Source organism: Oncorhynchus mykiss, chromosome 29 (assembly GCF_057628025.1).
Source record: "Oncorhynchus mykiss isolate SJ-2025 chromosome 29, ASM5762802v1, whole genome shotgun sequence".
Taxonomy (NCBI): Eukaryota; Metazoa; Chordata; class Actinopteri; order Salmoniformes; family Salmonidae; genus Oncorhynchus; species Oncorhynchus mykiss.
In genome coordinates this window covers 34,712,463-34,730,884 of record NC_143050.1, presented here as the reverse complement: position 1 = coordinate 34,730,884, position 18,422 = coordinate 34,712,463, and the positions used below count along the sequence as shown (strand labels likewise).

General features: G+C 47.5%; 1 protein-coding gene across 1 annotated transcript in view; it reads left to right on the top strand.

The window, feature by feature from the left end:
- LOC110509669 (AP-3 complex subunit beta-1) overlaps positions 1-18,422 on the top strand; it is a 65,522-nt gene that overhangs the window by 14,054 nt on the left and 33,046 nt on the right. Inside the window, exons 8-19 of the mRNA XM_036967340.2 lie at positions 621-776; positions 1,564-1,661; positions 1,784-1,838; positions 2,306-2,377; positions 2,474-2,536; positions 5,694-5,826; positions 6,659-6,768; positions 6,897-7,073; positions 11,880-12,066; positions 13,168-13,298; positions 15,551-15,698; positions 15,814-15,988. Of these exons, the coding sequence (XP_036823235.2) occupies positions 621-776; positions 1,564-1,661; positions 1,784-1,838; positions 2,306-2,377; positions 2,474-2,536; positions 5,694-5,826; positions 6,659-6,768; positions 6,897-7,073; positions 11,880-12,066; positions 13,168-13,298; positions 15,551-15,698; positions 15,814-15,988 (1,505 nt within the window). The remainder of the gene's footprint in view (positions 1-620; positions 777-1,563; positions 1,662-1,783; positions 1,839-2,305; positions 2,378-2,473; positions 2,537-5,693; positions 5,827-6,658; positions 6,769-6,896; positions 7,074-11,879; positions 12,067-13,167; positions 13,299-15,550; positions 15,699-15,813; positions 15,989-18,422) is intronic.

Below are 18,422 nucleotides of genomic sequence, written 5' to 3'. Positions count from 1 at the left end.
ACAGCGCACCAGCCTGTGGAAAGAGGTGTGAGATGTGGAGCGAGGGAGGCGAATAAGTGGTTTGTGTCAGAACGGCGTCGTGTGGCGTGAGCTCTAATGAACGTTTTTTTCATTTAGATTTGAGATGATTGAGATGTAGTGGCTTCTCTTGAACGTCTCATCAGCGAACAAGGAAAGGGCTCAGTTAGGGACTAAACGCCGGATATCTATCAGACATCAACACTGAAGTAATAATGTCATTATTGCTTCAGTGTGACGAGTGAAATATAGCCTATAGTAAATGAATCAAAAAAGACTAAGGAGACATTTGTCAGTCAGTGTGTTTTATTTTTTGTTTACTATTAAGTTATTTCAATAATGAACAAAGCAACCCTACGCAAGATGTGCTGTCAGTGTCCATCTGTTTTGTCATTACTTGACGAAGGTCAGAGGAGCAAAATGTTAGCGCGGTTAAAAAAGTGAGCGCACTTCTCCAACTCACCTGCAAGCAACTTCTAGATGTGCGTATGCATCTGGCAGGCGTTGGCTAGCAGGCGTTGGCTAGCAGGCGTTGGCTAGCAGGCGTTGGCATGTATGCGGTGAATAACAGAATGAAAGACACGTGTGTGTGTGTGTTTCAGGACGGTCTGTTTGATGAGAACAGTGAGACGGCGTTCTATGAGTCTGATGAGAAGAAGACGACAAATGGGGACGAAAAGAAGTCCTACATGATGGACCCCGACCACAGACTGCTTCTGAGGAACACCAAGCCTCTACTACAGAGTAGAAACACTGCCGTGAGTCTCACCACACACACTGCTCTGAAGCACACTGGTCCGAGACTCTCTCTCACAAACAGATGCATAACCACACACGCATCCAGTGTTGACTGCTGTTGAACTTGCTGGCTGTGAGGGATACAGGCAGCCTTGATGAAGGCGTCTGAGCATGGGGTTCTGTTGTCACTCCTTCCGCACAGCTGTCTCCGGAACCGAGGCTACGCCACGACTGATGCTGCACACACACACACTGAGCAGGTCTCCATCACCCAGGAGACTTAAGGTCTGTGCGGCAGTGTAGCAGCGGGAGGAAAAATGGTCCCAAATGAACATGTTGATTTTAAAATGTGACGTGTTGTGTCTTTTTAACAGAGAACGCGATGCGGCCCTCCGCCGTACCGTCACGTCTTCCAGATGTGACTCCTCAGTCCTTACTCTGGCTGTCTGTTACCTTCTAAATGACATTCCTCACATTACAAAAAAACGCATGACTTTGGTGTTGCTATTTGATATATGGAGCTTTTTAAAGAGCTTTGTGTCCTGAGGGAGGATGAAAGACCCTACACGAGGAGGAGATACACACAGACCTGGGATCAGGCAGTGCTGTATCGTCTTGCCGAATCCTAGGGTCTGTGACGCCAAACAATGGCGTGACAATGACCACAGGACTCGGCAAGACGGCACAAATTCAACTGGGACCAGGCTAGATAGGGGCATGACTGGAGTTGAGAAACAACCTCCTGTATCTGAGGCTAGAAGGGCCATGTTAGAGGGGGAAAAAACAAGTTGACGTCTGTCGTTTCAGGTGGTGGTGTCAGTAGCTCAGCTGTACTGGCACCTGGCTCCTAAACACGAGGTCGGCGTCATCACCAAGTCACTGGTCAGACTGCTCCGAAGCCACAGGTACACCCCAACCCCTCTCTTTACGTTTTTTTCTTTCTCTTCTCTCTCCCTCTCTGTGTGTCTCTATTGTGAGGACAAAAAAAAGGGCACTCCATAATGTTTCCCCTCTCTCTCCCTGTCAGAGAGGTGCAGTACGTTGTGTTACAGAACATAGCCACCATGTCTATCCAGAGGAAGGTAAGGCTCGAAACATGGCTCCTCTCTTCAGTGTCTGCTGCGGGACAGATAATGGGGTGTGTGTGTTACCTGTTACTGTTTTACTAACGGAGTGGCTGCGTGACCGGATTGTCTGGACGCCTCTTGCCCGAGAGCTTAACCACCGTACCTTCATCGCCAGACGTACTGTAGCACATGCTCAGAGGAGAGACCATTCTCACCCGTTGTCTGTGGTTATAAACGGCATGGTCGACCATGTTGCACGCACTTTGTCCGTTGTAAACGTCACGATTGTGACGATGTGGACTGCTGACTTCAGTTGTGACTATAATAAACGACACGTTGGGCGAACTTTTCCGTCGTTTTTGAACGAATAACATTGCAGTATTACAAAGCGGTGGGCGGAGCCGGGCAGTTTAATCCAGTCGCTCGGCCTCTGCCTTTTTTATATTATGAAGTATCATTATGGATTTATGTTCTCTCGCCAGGGCATGTTTGAACCTTACATGAAGAGTTTCTATGTGAGATCCACAGATGCCACTCACATCAAATCGCTCAAGGTAAGCTCCCTCGTGATGACCAAGCTAATGTAAAAGTAAACCATGAGATGAGGTCAGGTGTGTGTGTGTGTGATCAGACCCATCTTGTCTCCCCAGCTGGAGATCTTGACCAGCCTGGCCAACGAAGCCAACATCTCAACCATCCTTAGAGAGTTCCAGGTAAGTCTCTGTGTCTCTCTCTCTGGGTTACATTCTGTCTCAAATTCAAGCTGCTTTATTGGCATGAAAAACATTGTCAATATTGCCAAAGCAACAATGTATACAATATACACTGCTCAAAAAAATAAAGGGAACACTTAAACAACACAATGTAACTCCAAGTCAATCACACTTCTGTGAAATCCAACTGTCCACTTAGGAAGCAACACTGATTGACAATAAATTTCACATGCTTTTGTGCAAATGGAATAGACAACAAGTGGAAATTATAGGCATTTAGCAAGACACCCCCAATAAAGGAGTGGTTCTGCAGGTGGGGACCACAGACCACTTCTCAGTTCCTATGCTTCCTGGCTGATGTTTTGGTCACTTTTGAATGCCTCATCAGGAGCATACCCAGGCGTTGTAGGGAGGTCATACAGGCACGTGGAGGCCACACTCACTACTGAGCCTCATTTTGACTTGTTTTAAGGACATTACATCAAAGTTGCATCAGCCTGTAGTGTGGTTTTCCACTTTAATTTTGAGTGTGACTCCAAATCCAGACCTCCATGGGTTGATAAATTTGATTTCCATTGATAATTTGTGTGATTTTGTTGTCAGCACATTCAACTATGTAAAGAAAAGTATTTAATAATAATATTTTATTCATTCAGATCTAGGATGTGTTATTTTAGTGTTCCCTTTATTTTTTTGAGCAGTGTACATTGTAATAAAATTATAAACAATAACAAATGATACTTGAAAATGGTAGTAAAATTAAATCTGAAAATAATAACAATAAAATGGTAACAGTCAACAGTAGAAATGTAATACATATTTAAAAAAAATCTAAGTATTCAACTAACTTATAACTAAATAATGGTCATCCTCACCATTTACATCAGTACTACAACTACTATCATCATTACCACTACTACTACCACCACCATCACTAAACTGTTACCATTACCACCCATACCACTACTATTTGGAATGATAAACAATAATAATAATAATAATAATAATAGTAGTAACAATAATAGTAATAATAAGTAAGTTACTGCTTACTATGCAGATGTTATTATTCAGTGTCCCTATGGCAGGCAAGTGCATATTTGGCTGCAAGAGGAGCCATTGCTCCTTCGCCCATGAGTGTTAGTTTTTTAGTTTTTCCTCTGTGTAATAAGTTCAAATTTGGAATAAATGTAGTAATTTCTGTGAATAAGGATAAAGTGCATCTCTGTCTCTACCTCCCCTGTTGTGCAGTGACCACATACACGCTCCTCTTTTTATGTCTGCCGGTTTCTATTGCCAGTTGGTGGTCACTCAGCCTGTACTTGTTAAGGATCTCTCTGCTTCGTATCTCTGAGTAGAGTAGAGATAATCAGCTAATTCATATTCTCTGTTTAGGGTCAGATAGCAATTTAGTCGGCTTTGGGATTTTGTTTCGTTTTTCCAATGTTGTAAATATGAGTCCTTTGATTGGTTCATGATTTTGCTTATTGGAATTCTTTCCCTTGAAGCAGTGCTGGTGTCAGCCTTGTTGGTGAGGTCCAACACCAGCTGACTGAGAGGGCTCGTTTCTGGGCTCAGCTCTTGGGTTTGAAGTGCTTTAACTTGCAGACTTGAATTTGGACTTGAATTTAGATGTAACCAACATTTTAATGATCTTTTCTGTATTTTCATTACTACTGGAAAGCGGCCCAATTCTGCCCTACATGCATTATTTGGTGTATTTCTCTGGACTTGTAGAATTTTCCGACAGAATTCTGCATGTAGGGCTTCAACTGGATGTTTGTCCCACATTTTAAAGTCTAGTTTATTGAGTGGCCCCCAAACCTCATTTCCATAAAGAGCTATTGGTAGGATTACACTGTCAAATATTTTGGTCCACATTCTAATTGGGATGTTGATTTGGAATAATTTCATTTTTATTGCATACATTGCTCTGCAGGCTTTTTCTTTGAGTGCATTCACTGCCATATTAAAGTTTCCCGATGCAGATATGGTCAGACCAAGGTAGGTGTGATTTTTAGTGTGTTCAATTAAGGTGGTGTTCAGGGTGAATTTATATTTGTCCACCTGACATGTTTTTTGATTTACGTTTTTTGTAAATTTACTGCCAGGGCCCAGTTATGTTCAATATTGCTCTTGAATATTAAGGTTCTGTTGAAGACCTTCTTTGGTTGGTGATAGAAGTACCAACAGCATATAGCAGGTATTTCACCTCTGTGTCAAATAGTGTGAGTCCTGGGGCTGGAGATTGGTCCAACATGTCTGCTAATTCATTGATCTAAATGTTGAACAGATTTGGACTCAAACTGCAGCCTTGTCTCACACCTCGACGTTGTGAAAATAATTATGTTATTTTTTTTATTTTTTTTTATTGCACACACATTTTATTAAGTCATACACCTTACCACCATGCCCACTTTGGAGAATGTTGTAGAATAGCCCTTCCTGACAAATAGAATCAAATGATTTTTTAAAGTCAATAAAGCACGTGTTTATTAATTAGTGTGTGTAAGGTGTATACATAACATATGGTTAGGGAGAAAGCCAATTTGATATTTACTTAATACATTTTTTTCTTGAAGAAAGGTTTGAATTCTTGAATTCAAAATGCTACAGGAAACCTTTCCCAAGTTGCTGTTTACGCAAATTCTCCTGTAATTATTGGGGTCTGATTTGTCTCCACTTTTGTGGATCGGGGAGATGAGCCCCTTGTTACAGCCAGAAGTTAAAACCATGTTGAACAATTTAAGCACAGCATTTTGCAACTCAGGTGTGCTCTTTTTCAGCATCTAATTTCTGATGTTATCTAGACCACAAGCCTTCTTTGATATTATAGATGTGAGCTTTTCATTTAGTTCTTGTTGGCTTATTGGGTAATCTAATGGAATTCGGTTGTTTTTAATGACTGATTCAAGGAAGTTCCATTTTCTTTAATATCTAATTGGTTCTGTTGTAAGTCTTTTTGTGGGATTTTTTTGTATAGATTATCAAAGTAAGTTTTCCAAATTCCTACATCTTGTATGGCTAATTCTAGTGGCTTTGTCGTGCTTAAATGGTTCCACATGTCCCAGAACTGATTTTGGTCAATTTACGTGTTCAATAGGTGTTCACCTTTTTTAGATACAATGAATGGCTCCACCTTGTGCTTTGATTTGAACAGACTTATGTGAAGAGCCAAGACAAGCAGTTTGCAGCCGGTACCATCCAGGCCATCGGCAGGTGTGCCACCAACATCTCTGAGGTGACAGACACCTGCCTCCAAGGACTGGTGCTGCTGCTCTCCAACCGAGACGGTACGGAACCACTGACTGATTTGATTGATTGACTGATTGGTTCTCTTTGTCCAGAGAATCAGTCGATGGGTTGTCTTTGTCCAGCTCCGGTTCAAAGTTGGATATATGTGTCAAACCCTCTCTTTTGTATATATTGTTTTAACCTCTTAGATGCGAAGTCTCCAGTTTGAGGCACTTGCGTGGTTCTGGTAGTATTTGTTCTAAATGGATATGTGGACACAACACCTGGCTGAACCCTACTTCACAGCCACTAACACTGCCTGGAATCCTTACACCCTAACGCAGCAGGAGAGATTGGTTTTGTAGCTGTAGCACATTCAGAAAGATTTTTTGTTGTTGTCAGGGACAAGATTAATATGAGATGAAAGGCGAGTCCCTAACGAGTTTAGGAAGCTAAACTAGAGCTCTGGGAGACGCGATGGGGGCAGATGTTTTGCATATTATAAATAGTCATTTTATAAATTGATTATACTATATTTAGTAAACGTAATTTCAAGCCTTTTTCATACTTTTGTTGAATAGGCAATACATCATTTACAATATTTCATATTTTTATTATGTTTGTGCTGTGTACTTCAGCTTGTGTCCTCAAGTGACTACACCTCAGCAATTTATTAAAAAAATTACCAGAAAGGTGAGATTTTCACCTTGGAGTATGCAGCAACAATCCCCCAAAAAGTAATGATTTATCATGAGGGCCATAAACAATAACTAGTAACTGTTTATGGCCCTTCTCATGATAAATAATTACTTTTGGGGGATTTCGTATATATTAAATTTTTTGATTACATTTAGTTACATTTTGAAACCGAAATGTATCGTCTCCTCACAGAGACGGTGGTGGCTGAGAGCGTGGTGGTCATCAAGAAGCTTCTCCAGACCCAGCCCACCCAGCACAGTGACATCATCAAACACATGGCCAAGCTCTTCGACAACATCGCTGTACGTCTACCGCGACCTCAGTGCGTCTGTGTACTTGCCCTTGCGCCCGAGCGAGTCGGGACTCAAAATGCACCCCCCCCCCACCCCCCCCCAAAAAAAAACCAGACTAACCCCTCTTGTGTGTCAAGGTGCCGATGGCGCGGGCCAGCATCCTGTGGCTGATGGGGGAGTACTGTGAGAGGGTCCCTCAGATCGCCCCCGACGTCCTCCGCAAGATGGCCAAGAGCTTCACCTCCGAGGAGGACATCGTCAAGCTCCAGACTGTCAACCTGGCTGCCAAACTCTACCTCACCAACTCCAAACAGGTACATTAGCCTACGCTAAACAGTAGGTACACCGAACAGTCAAGTCGGCAGTACACGTTGCAGCGTTATTCTGCCCTAACATAATTCATCTTATTCAACTGTTATTGTCAAAGAAGTAAACAGCCTCCAGTTTCTTGTTATTTGGCTCCCGCAATCTAATTTTCCCCACTTCCTTAAGTGCAAGCTTTAACGTTACGCGTCGTGCCATTGCCTTGCCTCTGTTTGGTAACTACAGATCCGTTCTATCGGATGCAGAGCAATATGGCGGCCAGGCTGAGTTTATGACCACACTGCAGATGCTGCCGCCTCAAATGAGCACGTTATTAGACCTCTTTCCCCTTGCTAATGTTTCAGAGAGATGAGGGCTGGGAGGGAAGAGAGTGGGATGGTGAGAGGGCTGGGAGGGAAGAGAGTGGGATGGTGAGAGGGCTGGGAGGGAAGAGAGTGGGATGATGAGAGGGCTGGGAGGGAAGAGAGTGGGATGGAGGGAAGAGAGTGGGATGGAGGGAAGAGAGTGGGATGGAGGGAAGAGAGTGGGATGGAGGGAAGAGAGTGGGATGGAGGGAAGAGAGTGGGATGGAGGGAAGAGAGTGGGATGGAGGGAAGAGAGTGGGATGGAGGGAAGAGAGTGGGATGGAGGGAAGAGAGTGGGATGGAGGGAAGAGAGTGGGATGGAGGGAAGAGAGTGGGATGGAGGGAAGAGAGTGGGATGGAGGGAAGAGAGTGGGATGGAGGGAAGAGAGTGGGATGGAGGGAAGAGAGGGATGGAGGGAAGAGAGTGGGATGGAGGGAAGAGAGTGGGATGGAGGGCTGGGAGGGAAGAGAGTGGGATGGAGGGAAGAGAGTGGGATGGAGGGAAGAGTGGGATGGAGGGAAGAGAGTGGGATGGAGGGAAGAGAGTGGGATGGAGGGAAGAGAGTGGGATGGAGGGAAGAGAGTGGGATGGTGAGAGGGCTGGGAGGGAAGAGAGTGGGATGATGAGAGGGCTGGGAGGGAAGAGAGTGGGATGATGAGAGGGCTGGGAGGGAAGAGAGTGGGATGGAGGGAAGAGAGTGGGATGGAGGGAAGAGAGTGGGATGGAGGGAAGAGAGTGGGATGGAGGGAAGAGAGTGGGATGGAGGGAAGAGAGTGGGATGGAGGGAAGAGAGTGGGATGGAGGGAAGAGAGGGATGGAGGGAAGAGAGTGGGATGGAGGGAAGAGAGTGGGATGGAGGGCTGGGAGGGAAGAGAGTGGGATGGAGGGAAGAGAGTGGGATGGAGGGAAGAGTGGGATGGAGGGAAGAGTGGGATGGAGGGAAGAGTGGGATGGAGGGAAGAGTGGGATGGAGGGAAGAGAGGGATGGAGGGAAGAGAGTGGGATGGAGGGAAGAGAGTGGGATGGAGGGAAGAGAGTGGGATGGTGAGAGGGCTGGGAGGGAAGAGAGTGGGATGATGAGAGGGCTGGGAGGGAAGAGAGTGGGATGGAGGGAAGAGAGTGGGATGGAGGGAAGAGAGTGGGATGGAGGGAAGAGAGTGGGATGGAGGGAAGAGAGTGGGATGATGAGAGGGCTGGGAGGGAAGAGAGTGGGATGGAGGGCTGGGAGGGAAGAGAGTGGGATGGAGGGAAGAGAGTGGGATGGAGGGAAGAGAGTGGGATGGAGGGAAGAGAGTGGGATGGAGGGAAGAGAGTGGGATGGTGAGAAGGCTGGGAGGGAAGAGAGTGGGATGGAGGGCTGGGAGGGAAGAGATTGGGATGGAGGGCTGGGAGGGAAGAGAGTGGGATGGAGGGAAGAGAGTGGGATGGAGGGAAGAGAGTGGGATGGAGGGAAGAGAGTGGGATGGAGGGAAGAGAGTGGGATGGAGGGAAGAGAGTGGGATGGTGAGAGGCCTGGGAGGGAAGAGATTGGGATGGAGGGCTGGGAGGGAAGAGATTGGGATGGAGGGCTGGGAGGGAAGAGATTGGGATGGAGGGCTGGGAGGGAAGAGAGTGGGATGGAGGGAAGAGAGTGGGATGGAGGGAAGAGAGTGGGATGGAGGGAAGAGAGTGGGATGGAGGGAAGAGAGTGGGATGGAGGGAAGAGAGTGGGATGGAGGGAAGAGAGTGGGATGGAGGGAAGAGAGTGGGATGGAGGGAAGAGAGTGGGATGGAGGGAAGAGAGTGGGATGGAGGGAAGAGAGTGGGATGGAGGGAAGAGAGTGGGATGGAGGGAAGAGAGTGGGATGGTGAGAGGGCTGGGAGGGAAGAGAGTGGGATGGAGGGCTGGGAGGGAAGAGAGTGGGATGGAGGGAAGAGAGTGGGATGGAGGGAAGAGAGTGGGATGGAGGGAAGAGAGTGGGATGGAGGGAAGAGAGTGGGATGGAGGGAAGAGAGTGGGATGGAGGGAAGAGAGTGGGATGGTGAGAGGGCTGGGAGGGAAGAGAGTGGGATGGAGGGCTGGGAGGGAAGAGAGTGGGATGGAGGGAAGAGAGTGGGATGGAGGGAAGAGAGTGGGATGGAGGGAAGAGAGTGGGATGGTGAGAGGGCTGGGAGGGAAGAGAGTGGGATGGAGGGCTGGGAGGGAAGAGATTGGGATGGAGGGCTGGGAGGGAAGAGATTGGGATGGAGGGCTGGGAGGGAAGAGATTGGGATGGAGGGCTGGGAGGGAAGAGATTGGGATGGAGGGCTGGGAGGGAAGAGAGTGGGATGGAGGGCTGGGAGGGAAGAGAGTGGGATGGAGGGAAGAGAGTGGGATGGTGAGAGGGCTGGGAGGGAAGAGAGTGGGATGGAGGGAAGAGAGTGGGATGGTGAGAGGGCTGGGAGGGAAGAGAGTGGGATGGAGGGAAGAGAGTGGGATGGTGAGAGGGCTGGGAGGGAAGAGAGTGGGATGGAGGGAAGAGAGTGGGATGGTGAGAGGGCTGGGAGGGAAGAGAGTGGGATGGAGGGAAGATAGTGGGATGGAGGGAAGAGAGTGGGATGGTGAGAGGGCTGGGAGGGAAGAGAGTGGGATGGAGGGAAGAGAGTGGGATGGTGAGAGGGCTGGGAGGGAAGAGAGTGGGATGGAGGGCTGGGAGGGAAGAGAGTGGGATGGTGAGAGGGCTGGGAGGGAAGAGAGTGGGATGGTGAGAGGGCTGGGAGGGAAGAGAGTGGGATGGAGGGCTGGGAGGGAAGAGAGTGGGATGGAGGGAAGAGAGTGGGATGGAGGGAAGAGAGTGGGATGGTGAGAGGGCTGGGAGGGAAGAGAGTGGGATGGAGGGAAGAGAATGGGATGGTGAGAGGGCTGGGAGGGAAGAGAGTGGGATGGAGGGAAGAGAGTGGGATGGTGAGAGGGCTGGGAGGGAAGAGAGTGGGATGGAGGGCTGGGAGGGAAGAGAGTGGGATGGAGGGCTGGGAGGGAAGAGAGTGGGATGGAGGGAAGAGAGTGGGATGGTGAGAGGGCTGGGATGGAGGGAAGAGAGTGGGATGGTGAGAGGGCTGGGAGGGAAGAGTGGGATGGAGGGAAGAGAGTGGGATGGAGGGAAGAGAGTGGGATGGAGGGAAGAGAGTGGGATGGAGGGAAGAGAGTGGGATGGTGAGAGGGCTGGGAGGGAAGAGAGTGGGATGGAGAGCTGGGAGGGAAGAGAGTGGGATGGAGGGCTGGGAGGGAAGAGAGTGGGATGGAGGGAAGAGAGTGGGATGGAGGGAAGAGAGTGGGATGGAGGGAAGAGAGTGGGATGGAGGGAAGAGCGTGGGATGGTGAGAGGGCTGGGATGGAGGGAAGAGAGTGGGATGGAGGGAAGAGAGTGGGATGGAGGGAAGAGAGTGGGATGGAGGGAAGAGAGTGGGATGGAGGGAAGAGAGTGGGATGGAGGGAAGAGAGTGGGATGGAGGGAAGAGCGTGGGATGGTGAGAGGGCTGGGATGGAGGGAAGAGAGTGGGATGGAGGGAAGAGAGTGGGATGGAGGGAAGAGAGTGGGATGGAGGGCTGGGAGGGAAGAGATTGGGATGGAGGGAAGAGAGTGGGATGGAGGGAAGAGAGTGGGATGGAGGGCTGGGAGGGAAGAGAGTGGGATGGAGGGAAGAGAGTGGGATGGAGGGAAGAGAGTGGGATGGTGAGAGGGCTGGGAGGGAAGAGAGTGGGATGGAGGGCTGGGAGGGAAGAGATTGGGATGGAGGGAAGAGAGTGGGATGGAGGGCTGGGAGGGAAGAGATTGGGATGGAGGGAAGAGAGTGGGATGGTGAGAGGGCTGGGAGGGAAGAGAGTGGGATGGAGGGAAGAGAGTGGGATGGAGGGAAGAGAGTGGGATGGAGGGAAGAGAGTGGGATGGAGGGCTGGGAGGGAAGAGATTGGGATGGAGGGAAGAGAGTGGGATGGAGGGAAGAGAGTGGGATGGTGAGAAGGCTGGGAGGGAAGAGAGTGGGATGGAGGGCTGGGAGGGAAGAGATTGGGATGGAGGGAAGAGAGTGGGATGGTGAGATTCGAGGCAGACGGAGAGGGAAGAGGTTAAAAAAAGGGGGGGTGAAGAAATAGTGAGAGTGGTAATGTCGACCTTCTGGGGTCGTAACTCTTGGTTTTTATACCTCCCTGAATAATATATGTTAAAGGCAAGCGCTCCCCATCTCGGACCATAAACCCACCTGGCACAGAGAGAGGTTGTCACTCATACTGCTGGAGAGGGGGAGCAGACTGGAGGAGAACAGTGTGTTTGTATGAAGAAAATGTAGTGGGAAGCACCATACGGATTCATGAGCTTACCTTAATGGAGCTATGTGCTTCTTTTTTTTTATGTTGGATTGGCGGCGTCTTCTCTCCTGCTTCCTCCCCTCCCTCTCCTCCTTCCCTCCGTCCTTCTGTCTCTCCCAACACCCAGACCAAGTTGTTGACCCAGTACATTTTGAACCTGGGGAAATATGACCAGAACTATGACATCAGAGACCGCACGCGCTTCATCCGCCAGCTCATTGTGCCCAATGAGAAGAGCGGCGCACTCGGCAAGTACGCCCGCCGCATCCTGCTGGCGCCCAAGCCGGCGCCCGTCCTCGAGTCCACATACAAAGGTACCTTTGGAAGTAGTGCACTAAATAGGGAATAGGGTGCCCTTTAGGAGACACACGGGTGTTTTTAATATGCTGGTGTGAGTCTGTGAATGGCAGAGGGGTCCAGGGCCCTCTCTCTCTCGGCTCTGATGAGATGGGTGAATTATTACCTGGCTAATGATAACCTTTGAGATGCAGATAACACACACACACACACACACACACAGTTAACTTGAATCCAGATGAGAGAAAGACAGAAGCAGCCTCCAAAACATTATTATTCTGCAGTGGTCTCTGCGTCTACTAGATGTTTATGGAAAACGTTACCACTCCTGTCATTCTTAATATTCACCCTTTTAACTCTTGATTTCTTTTCTCCCTCTCTGTTTCGTTAGAGAAGGCCGACCTCCCCAGGCACTTTGACTGATTACACCTCCTATATTGACCATTAGGGAGGGAGAATCGTTTTACTCTTGTGCGTGTGGGCTCCTGGACCCTTTATTAAACAGCAGTGTGTGTGTGTGTATACAGTGACATTTCAGAGTGTTTAATGCCAATTACTCTCTGTCCTGCTGATTGAGAGAGCACTGCTGTGACATTGAGACCCCTGCCTCTCTTTCTCACCCCCTCTCCCTCCTCCAACCCCCCCCCCCCCCCCCCCCCCCCCCACCTCCACCATTTCCCCTTCGTCCTCTCACCCCCTCTCCCTCCTCCAACCCACCCCCACCATTTCCCCTTCGTCCTCTCACCCCCTCTCCCTCCTCCAACCCACCCCACCATTTCCCCTTCGTCCTCTCACCCCCTCTCCCTCCTCCAACCCACCCCACCATTTCCCCTTCGTCCTCTCACCCCCTCTCCCTCCTCCAACCCACCCCCACCATTTCCCCTTCGTCCTCTCCCTCCTCCAACCCACCCCCACCATTTCCCCTTCGTCCTCTCACCCCCTCTCCCTTCTCCAACCCACCCCCACCATTTCCCCTTTGTCCTCTCACCCCCTCTCCCTCCTCCAATGTTACTCATTATGTTTCTCCTCTGACATTTTCCCTTCTCTTTGTCTACCCTTTTTCCTTTACTTCCTCCCTCTCTCCGTCTTCTCCTCTCCCCTCCATCACTCTCTGTCAGACCGTGATCGTTACCAGTTGGGAACGCTGTCCCACACCATCAACACCAAAGCCAGCGGCTACCTGGAGCTCTCTGATTGGCCTGCTGTGGCTCCTGACCAATCAGTGAGGAACGTGGAGGTGATTGAGCCGGTAAGGATCCATCTTTACTTCTACTGCCCGTTCCCGCTCATCACCCAGGCCCTACACCAAGGGTGGCCATGGTCAATTCAGACATTTTAATACAGCTCCGTGTTGATACACTATGAATACAAGCGTATGTGGACACTCCTTCAAATGAGTGGATTCGGCAATTTCAGCCACACCCGTTGCTGACAGGTGTATAAAATTGAGCACAGAGCGAGCCATGGGAGCTCCATAGACCAACATTGGCAATAGAATGGCCTTACTGAAGAGCTCAGAGACTTTCAACGTGGCACCGGCAGAGGATGCAACCTTTCCAACAGTTAGTCAAATTTCTGCCCTGCTAGAGCTGCCCCGGTCAACTGTAAGTGCTGTTATTGTGAAGTGGAAACATCTAGGAACAACAGCTCAGCCGCAAATTGTTAGGCCACACAAACTCACAGAACGGGACCATCGAGTGCTGAAGTGAGTTCAAAACTGCCTCCGGAAGCCACATCATAAAATAACTGTTTGTTGGGAGCTTCATGAAATGGGCTTCCATGGCCGAGCAGCCGCACACAAGCCTAAGCTTACCGTGCACAATGCCAAGCGTTGACTGGAGTGGTATAAAGCTCACCGCCATTGGACTCTGGAGCAGTGGAATGGCATTCTCCATCTGGCAGTCCGACGGACTAATCTGGGTTTGGTGGAAGCCAGGAGAACGCTACCCGCCGCAATGCGTAGTGTCAACTGTAAAGTTTGGAGGAGGAATAATGGTTTGAGGCTGTTTTTCATGGTTCAGACTAGGCCCCTTAGTTCCAGTGAAGGGAAATCTTAATGCTGCAGCATACAATGCCATTCTAGACGATTCTGTGCTTCCAACTTTGTGGCAACAGTTTGAAGGCCCTTTCCTGTTTCAGCATGACAATGACCTCTCCCAACATCAGTGCCCGACCTCACTAATGCTCTTGTGGCTGAATGGAAGCAAGTCCCCGCAGCAACGTTCCAACATCTAGTGGAAAGCCTTCTCAGAAGAGTGGAGGCTGTTATAACAGCAAAGGGGGGGCCAACTCCATATTAATGCCCATGATTTTGGAATGAGATGATGAGCAGGTGTCCACATACAACACCAGTCAAAAGTTTGCCCACCTACTCATTCCAGAGGTCTAATTTATTTGTACTATTTTCTACATTGTAGAGTAATATTGAAGACAAACTATGGAATCATGTACGAACCAAAAAAGCATTAAACAAATCAAAAATATATTTTAGATTCTTCAAAGTAGCCACCCTTTGCCTTGACAGCTTTGCACACTCTTGGCATTCTATCAACCAGCTTCATGGGAAATGCTTTCTTGTAGGAGTTCCAACATATGCTGAGCACTTGTTGGCTGCTTTTCCTTCACTCTGCGGTCCAACTCATTCCAAACCATCTCAATTGAGTTGAGGTCAGGTGACTGTGGAGGCCAGGTCATCTGACGCAGCACTCCATCACTCTCCTTGGTCAAATAGCCCTTACCCAGCCTGGAGGTGTGTATTCGGTCATTGTCCTGTTGAAAAACAAATTATAGTCCCACAAAGCGCAAACCAGATGGGATGGCGTATCTCTGCAGAATGTTGTGGTAGCCATGCTGGTTAAGTGTGGCTTGAATTCTAAATAAATCACTGACTGTGTCACCGGCAAAGCACCTCCATGCTTCACGGTGGAAACCACACGTGCGGAAATCATCCATTCACCTATTGTGTTCATGAAATTTTACGAAGTGACTGATTTTCATGTCTTAAAGTAGTGATGGACTGTTTCTCTTTGCTTATTTGAGCTGTTCTTGCCATAATATGGACTTGGTCTTTTACCAAATAGAGCTATTGTCTGTCTGTATACCACCCCTACCTTGTGTTGTGACAACTGATTGGCTCAAAGGAAAGAAATTCCACAAATGTACTTTTAACAAGGTGCACCTGGTTGAGAGAATGCCAAGAGCGTGCAAAGCTGTCATCAAGGCAAAGGGTGGCTACTTTGAAGAATCTCAAATATAAAATATATTTTGATTTAACACGTTTTTGGCTACTACATTATTCCATATGTGTTATTTCATAGTTTTCATGTCTTCACTATTATTCTACAAAGCAGAAAATAGTAAAAAAATAAATAAAGAAAAACCCTTGAATTAGTAGATTTGTCCAAACCTTTTGACTGGTACTGTACTACTTGTTTCAATCTTTCCTTACTTCCTCTTACTGTACCTCCCTTTCTCTGACCTCACTTCCTAATCTGTTGCCAGGTAAAGGAGTGGGCTCCGTCGCTAGGGAAGACTGGAAAGTCCAAGCTGTCCAAGTCATCAGATGATAAGTTCTACTCTGACTCTGGAGAGGAGAAGGAGAAGGGCTCAGGGAGCAGTAGCAGTGATGACAGCAGCAGCAGTAGTGAAGGTCTGTTTGGCCATGTGTGTACCATAAAGTGTAATGTTATTTTCTGAGTGTTTGCAATGCCAGTCAAGGTTGTATTCATAATCGTACGAGATGAACGTGTGTGTGTGTGTGTTAGAGTCAAGCAGTGAGGCGGAGAGCGATGAGGAAAAGAGCAGTAGTCAGAGCAGTGAAGAGTCCGACAAGTCCTCCAGCCAATCAGAGAAGAGTTCCAGTGAGTCCGACTCTGAACAGAAGAAAACAACTAAGAAACCACCACAGAAGAAGACAGTCAAACCAACGGCCAAAGACAGGTACTATAATGAATTATTCAACACGTATAGTTGCGGTTAAGTGTGTTGGCACCTTTGTACGTTTCACTATTTTAGTGCTGAGGGGCTAGTGCCTTCTGAAGTCGGCTCAGTCTTTGAACAATCCTCGCGGTTTTTGATTTGGGTTTCGATTCATATATTTTTTGCAATAAATGCATTAAGTCAGTTGAATTCTGTAACGACACAGAATACAACTATTAATAAAAGCCCATTGCTCCTTATCGCTTATTTGTTTTTTTTCCACATTACTGTACTTTAATAAAATAGTTTTTAGTTGGCTATGTTAAATAGCTGTTTTAGTATGATGGTGACTTTAGTAGCAGTTTCATTAATAAAAGTAATGACTTCCCATCCTTTATCACATGACTTTAATAAAATATTTCAGTTGTGTAATATTACATTATTTTCTTATGATGACTTTGGTATTTCATGCCGAGTCATCACACCTCTGCTCAGGCAGTAGCAGCCACCATCTATTGCTCTGCTCCCCAATGAGTCATCCTAGTTAGGCTAGCTAGCTGGTGGACGAAATCACTATTTTAGTAGTTCTTCAAAGTACGTAATTCATACCTTCAAACCTGTTTGTAATGCCAGCTATCAGTCAATTCGATGTATTGTTGGCTAGAGATGGGGCTACCTCACGAAGCAACTTTTTCCATTTCTGTCCCACTCCCTCATCTCACGCTCTTCTCTCTTTCTCGTGTGCCTGTGAAGAAGGCTACGTAATGGCCATTGTAGTTAAGTACCACGTTTTCTGCGGTAAACTTGGTTGAAAACTACGACTTCCTACTAAGTCCAACAACAGTGCTTTGAGCTCACAGAAAATACCAGAACTAAATGGAATTAGAATCATTGAACAGACGTTGTTTTTTTTATTTGTTGTTTTTGACCGGAAATAAAACGACATTTCAGCACTATTTATTCAAAATGTTGAAATTCAAACTTTTGGTTTCCATGTATTTTTGTTTGATTTACAGCTGCACAGGACCAAGAAATTCAAATGAATTTGGTTGGAGGCAAGTGATTTTCGTTTACTGTGTAATTCGTCTCCCCTGTGGTAAATAGCCGTTCAACTAGTTTTGAAAAGAGGAACTTTCTACTTTATTGTGCTCCATTGTGAAGGGCTCTCATAACGGCAGTGCAGCTGTGGATTGGTCATTTAGCTTCCTGTTGGTAGCAATGAATGAGATCTGAGACATTACTGTTGAACACAGACACACACTGGCAAATTTAGTCCCTGACACGTTCTATTTCACTCTCTCACACAATGCTCTCTCACACGTACACACACCCTACCTGCTCACGCTGTGTGACAGGCCAGCAGCTGACCCTGTTCCCTCCATTAGAGGGTGTAATTAGACCAGCTCACCCCAGTGCTTCCACACACGCACGCACCCACACATGCTATACCCACTATCCCACACACACTATCTCGCTCTCAAACACACACACACAGTAATTATCCCAGCTCACCCCAGTGCTTCCACAACAAACACAGCATAATGCCCTCATTACGGCCCAGTCATTCCAGGCAGGGCTTAATCAGGCCCGCTCTGATTTATATCGCTTTTTCCTGTTCGCAACAAATGAAATCTGTAGGCCAAATTAATACTGGCTTCTCATCATCGGCCAAGTTAAAAAGCCAGTTACCGTCACAATTCTGCTCGTTAATTTAACAGCTGAAAATCCCAGGCAGCCCGAGTAAACACTCATTATCAGGACAAATTGGAGAGAGAGAGAGATGGAAAGAGGAGAGAGAGCGAGCGAGGGAGGAGGAGAAAAAAGTTTCAACGAAAGCGATATTAAATTAAGTGGGCAAACCAAAACAGATTGATCTTGGTTGTTCTGACAGAGTTTTAGCATGAGCTCCAGCAGACTGCAGTACGCGGTGGGGGTGGAGAGGGTTTTGCTTCCAGTGCCTTTAATGGATAGATTCATAACACGTTCCCCTTTTTATAATGAAACTTTTCATGTTTTAAAAACCCAAGTTGATGTTATATTTCAATCTGTGTTAGACGGAATCCGCGGTAGGGGAAACGGCGCCACCGTCTGCCCCAAGGCCGTTATGTTTTGTTTTTGTTGACGAAGTGGAGGTGAGGAGCATCGCACAACGTGAAATCCACATGTCTTTTCAGTACATATTCTGCTGTTTGATCACGCGTGCAATGATGTCGGAGGGGGAAAAAAAGCCTGTGTTCATTGTTTGTCGTAACTTGTTTGTTATATAGCAAACGGTAGTGGCAGTTTCACCGCTAAGGATTCCATATTACTTTTTTTTTCCTCCCACGGAATAACCCTTCAAGATGCACTCCTTAATCTCACATGTACAGTGCCTTGCGAAAGTATTCGGCCCTCTTGAACTTTGTGACCTTTTGCCACATTTCAGGCTTCAAACATAAAGATATAAAACTGTATT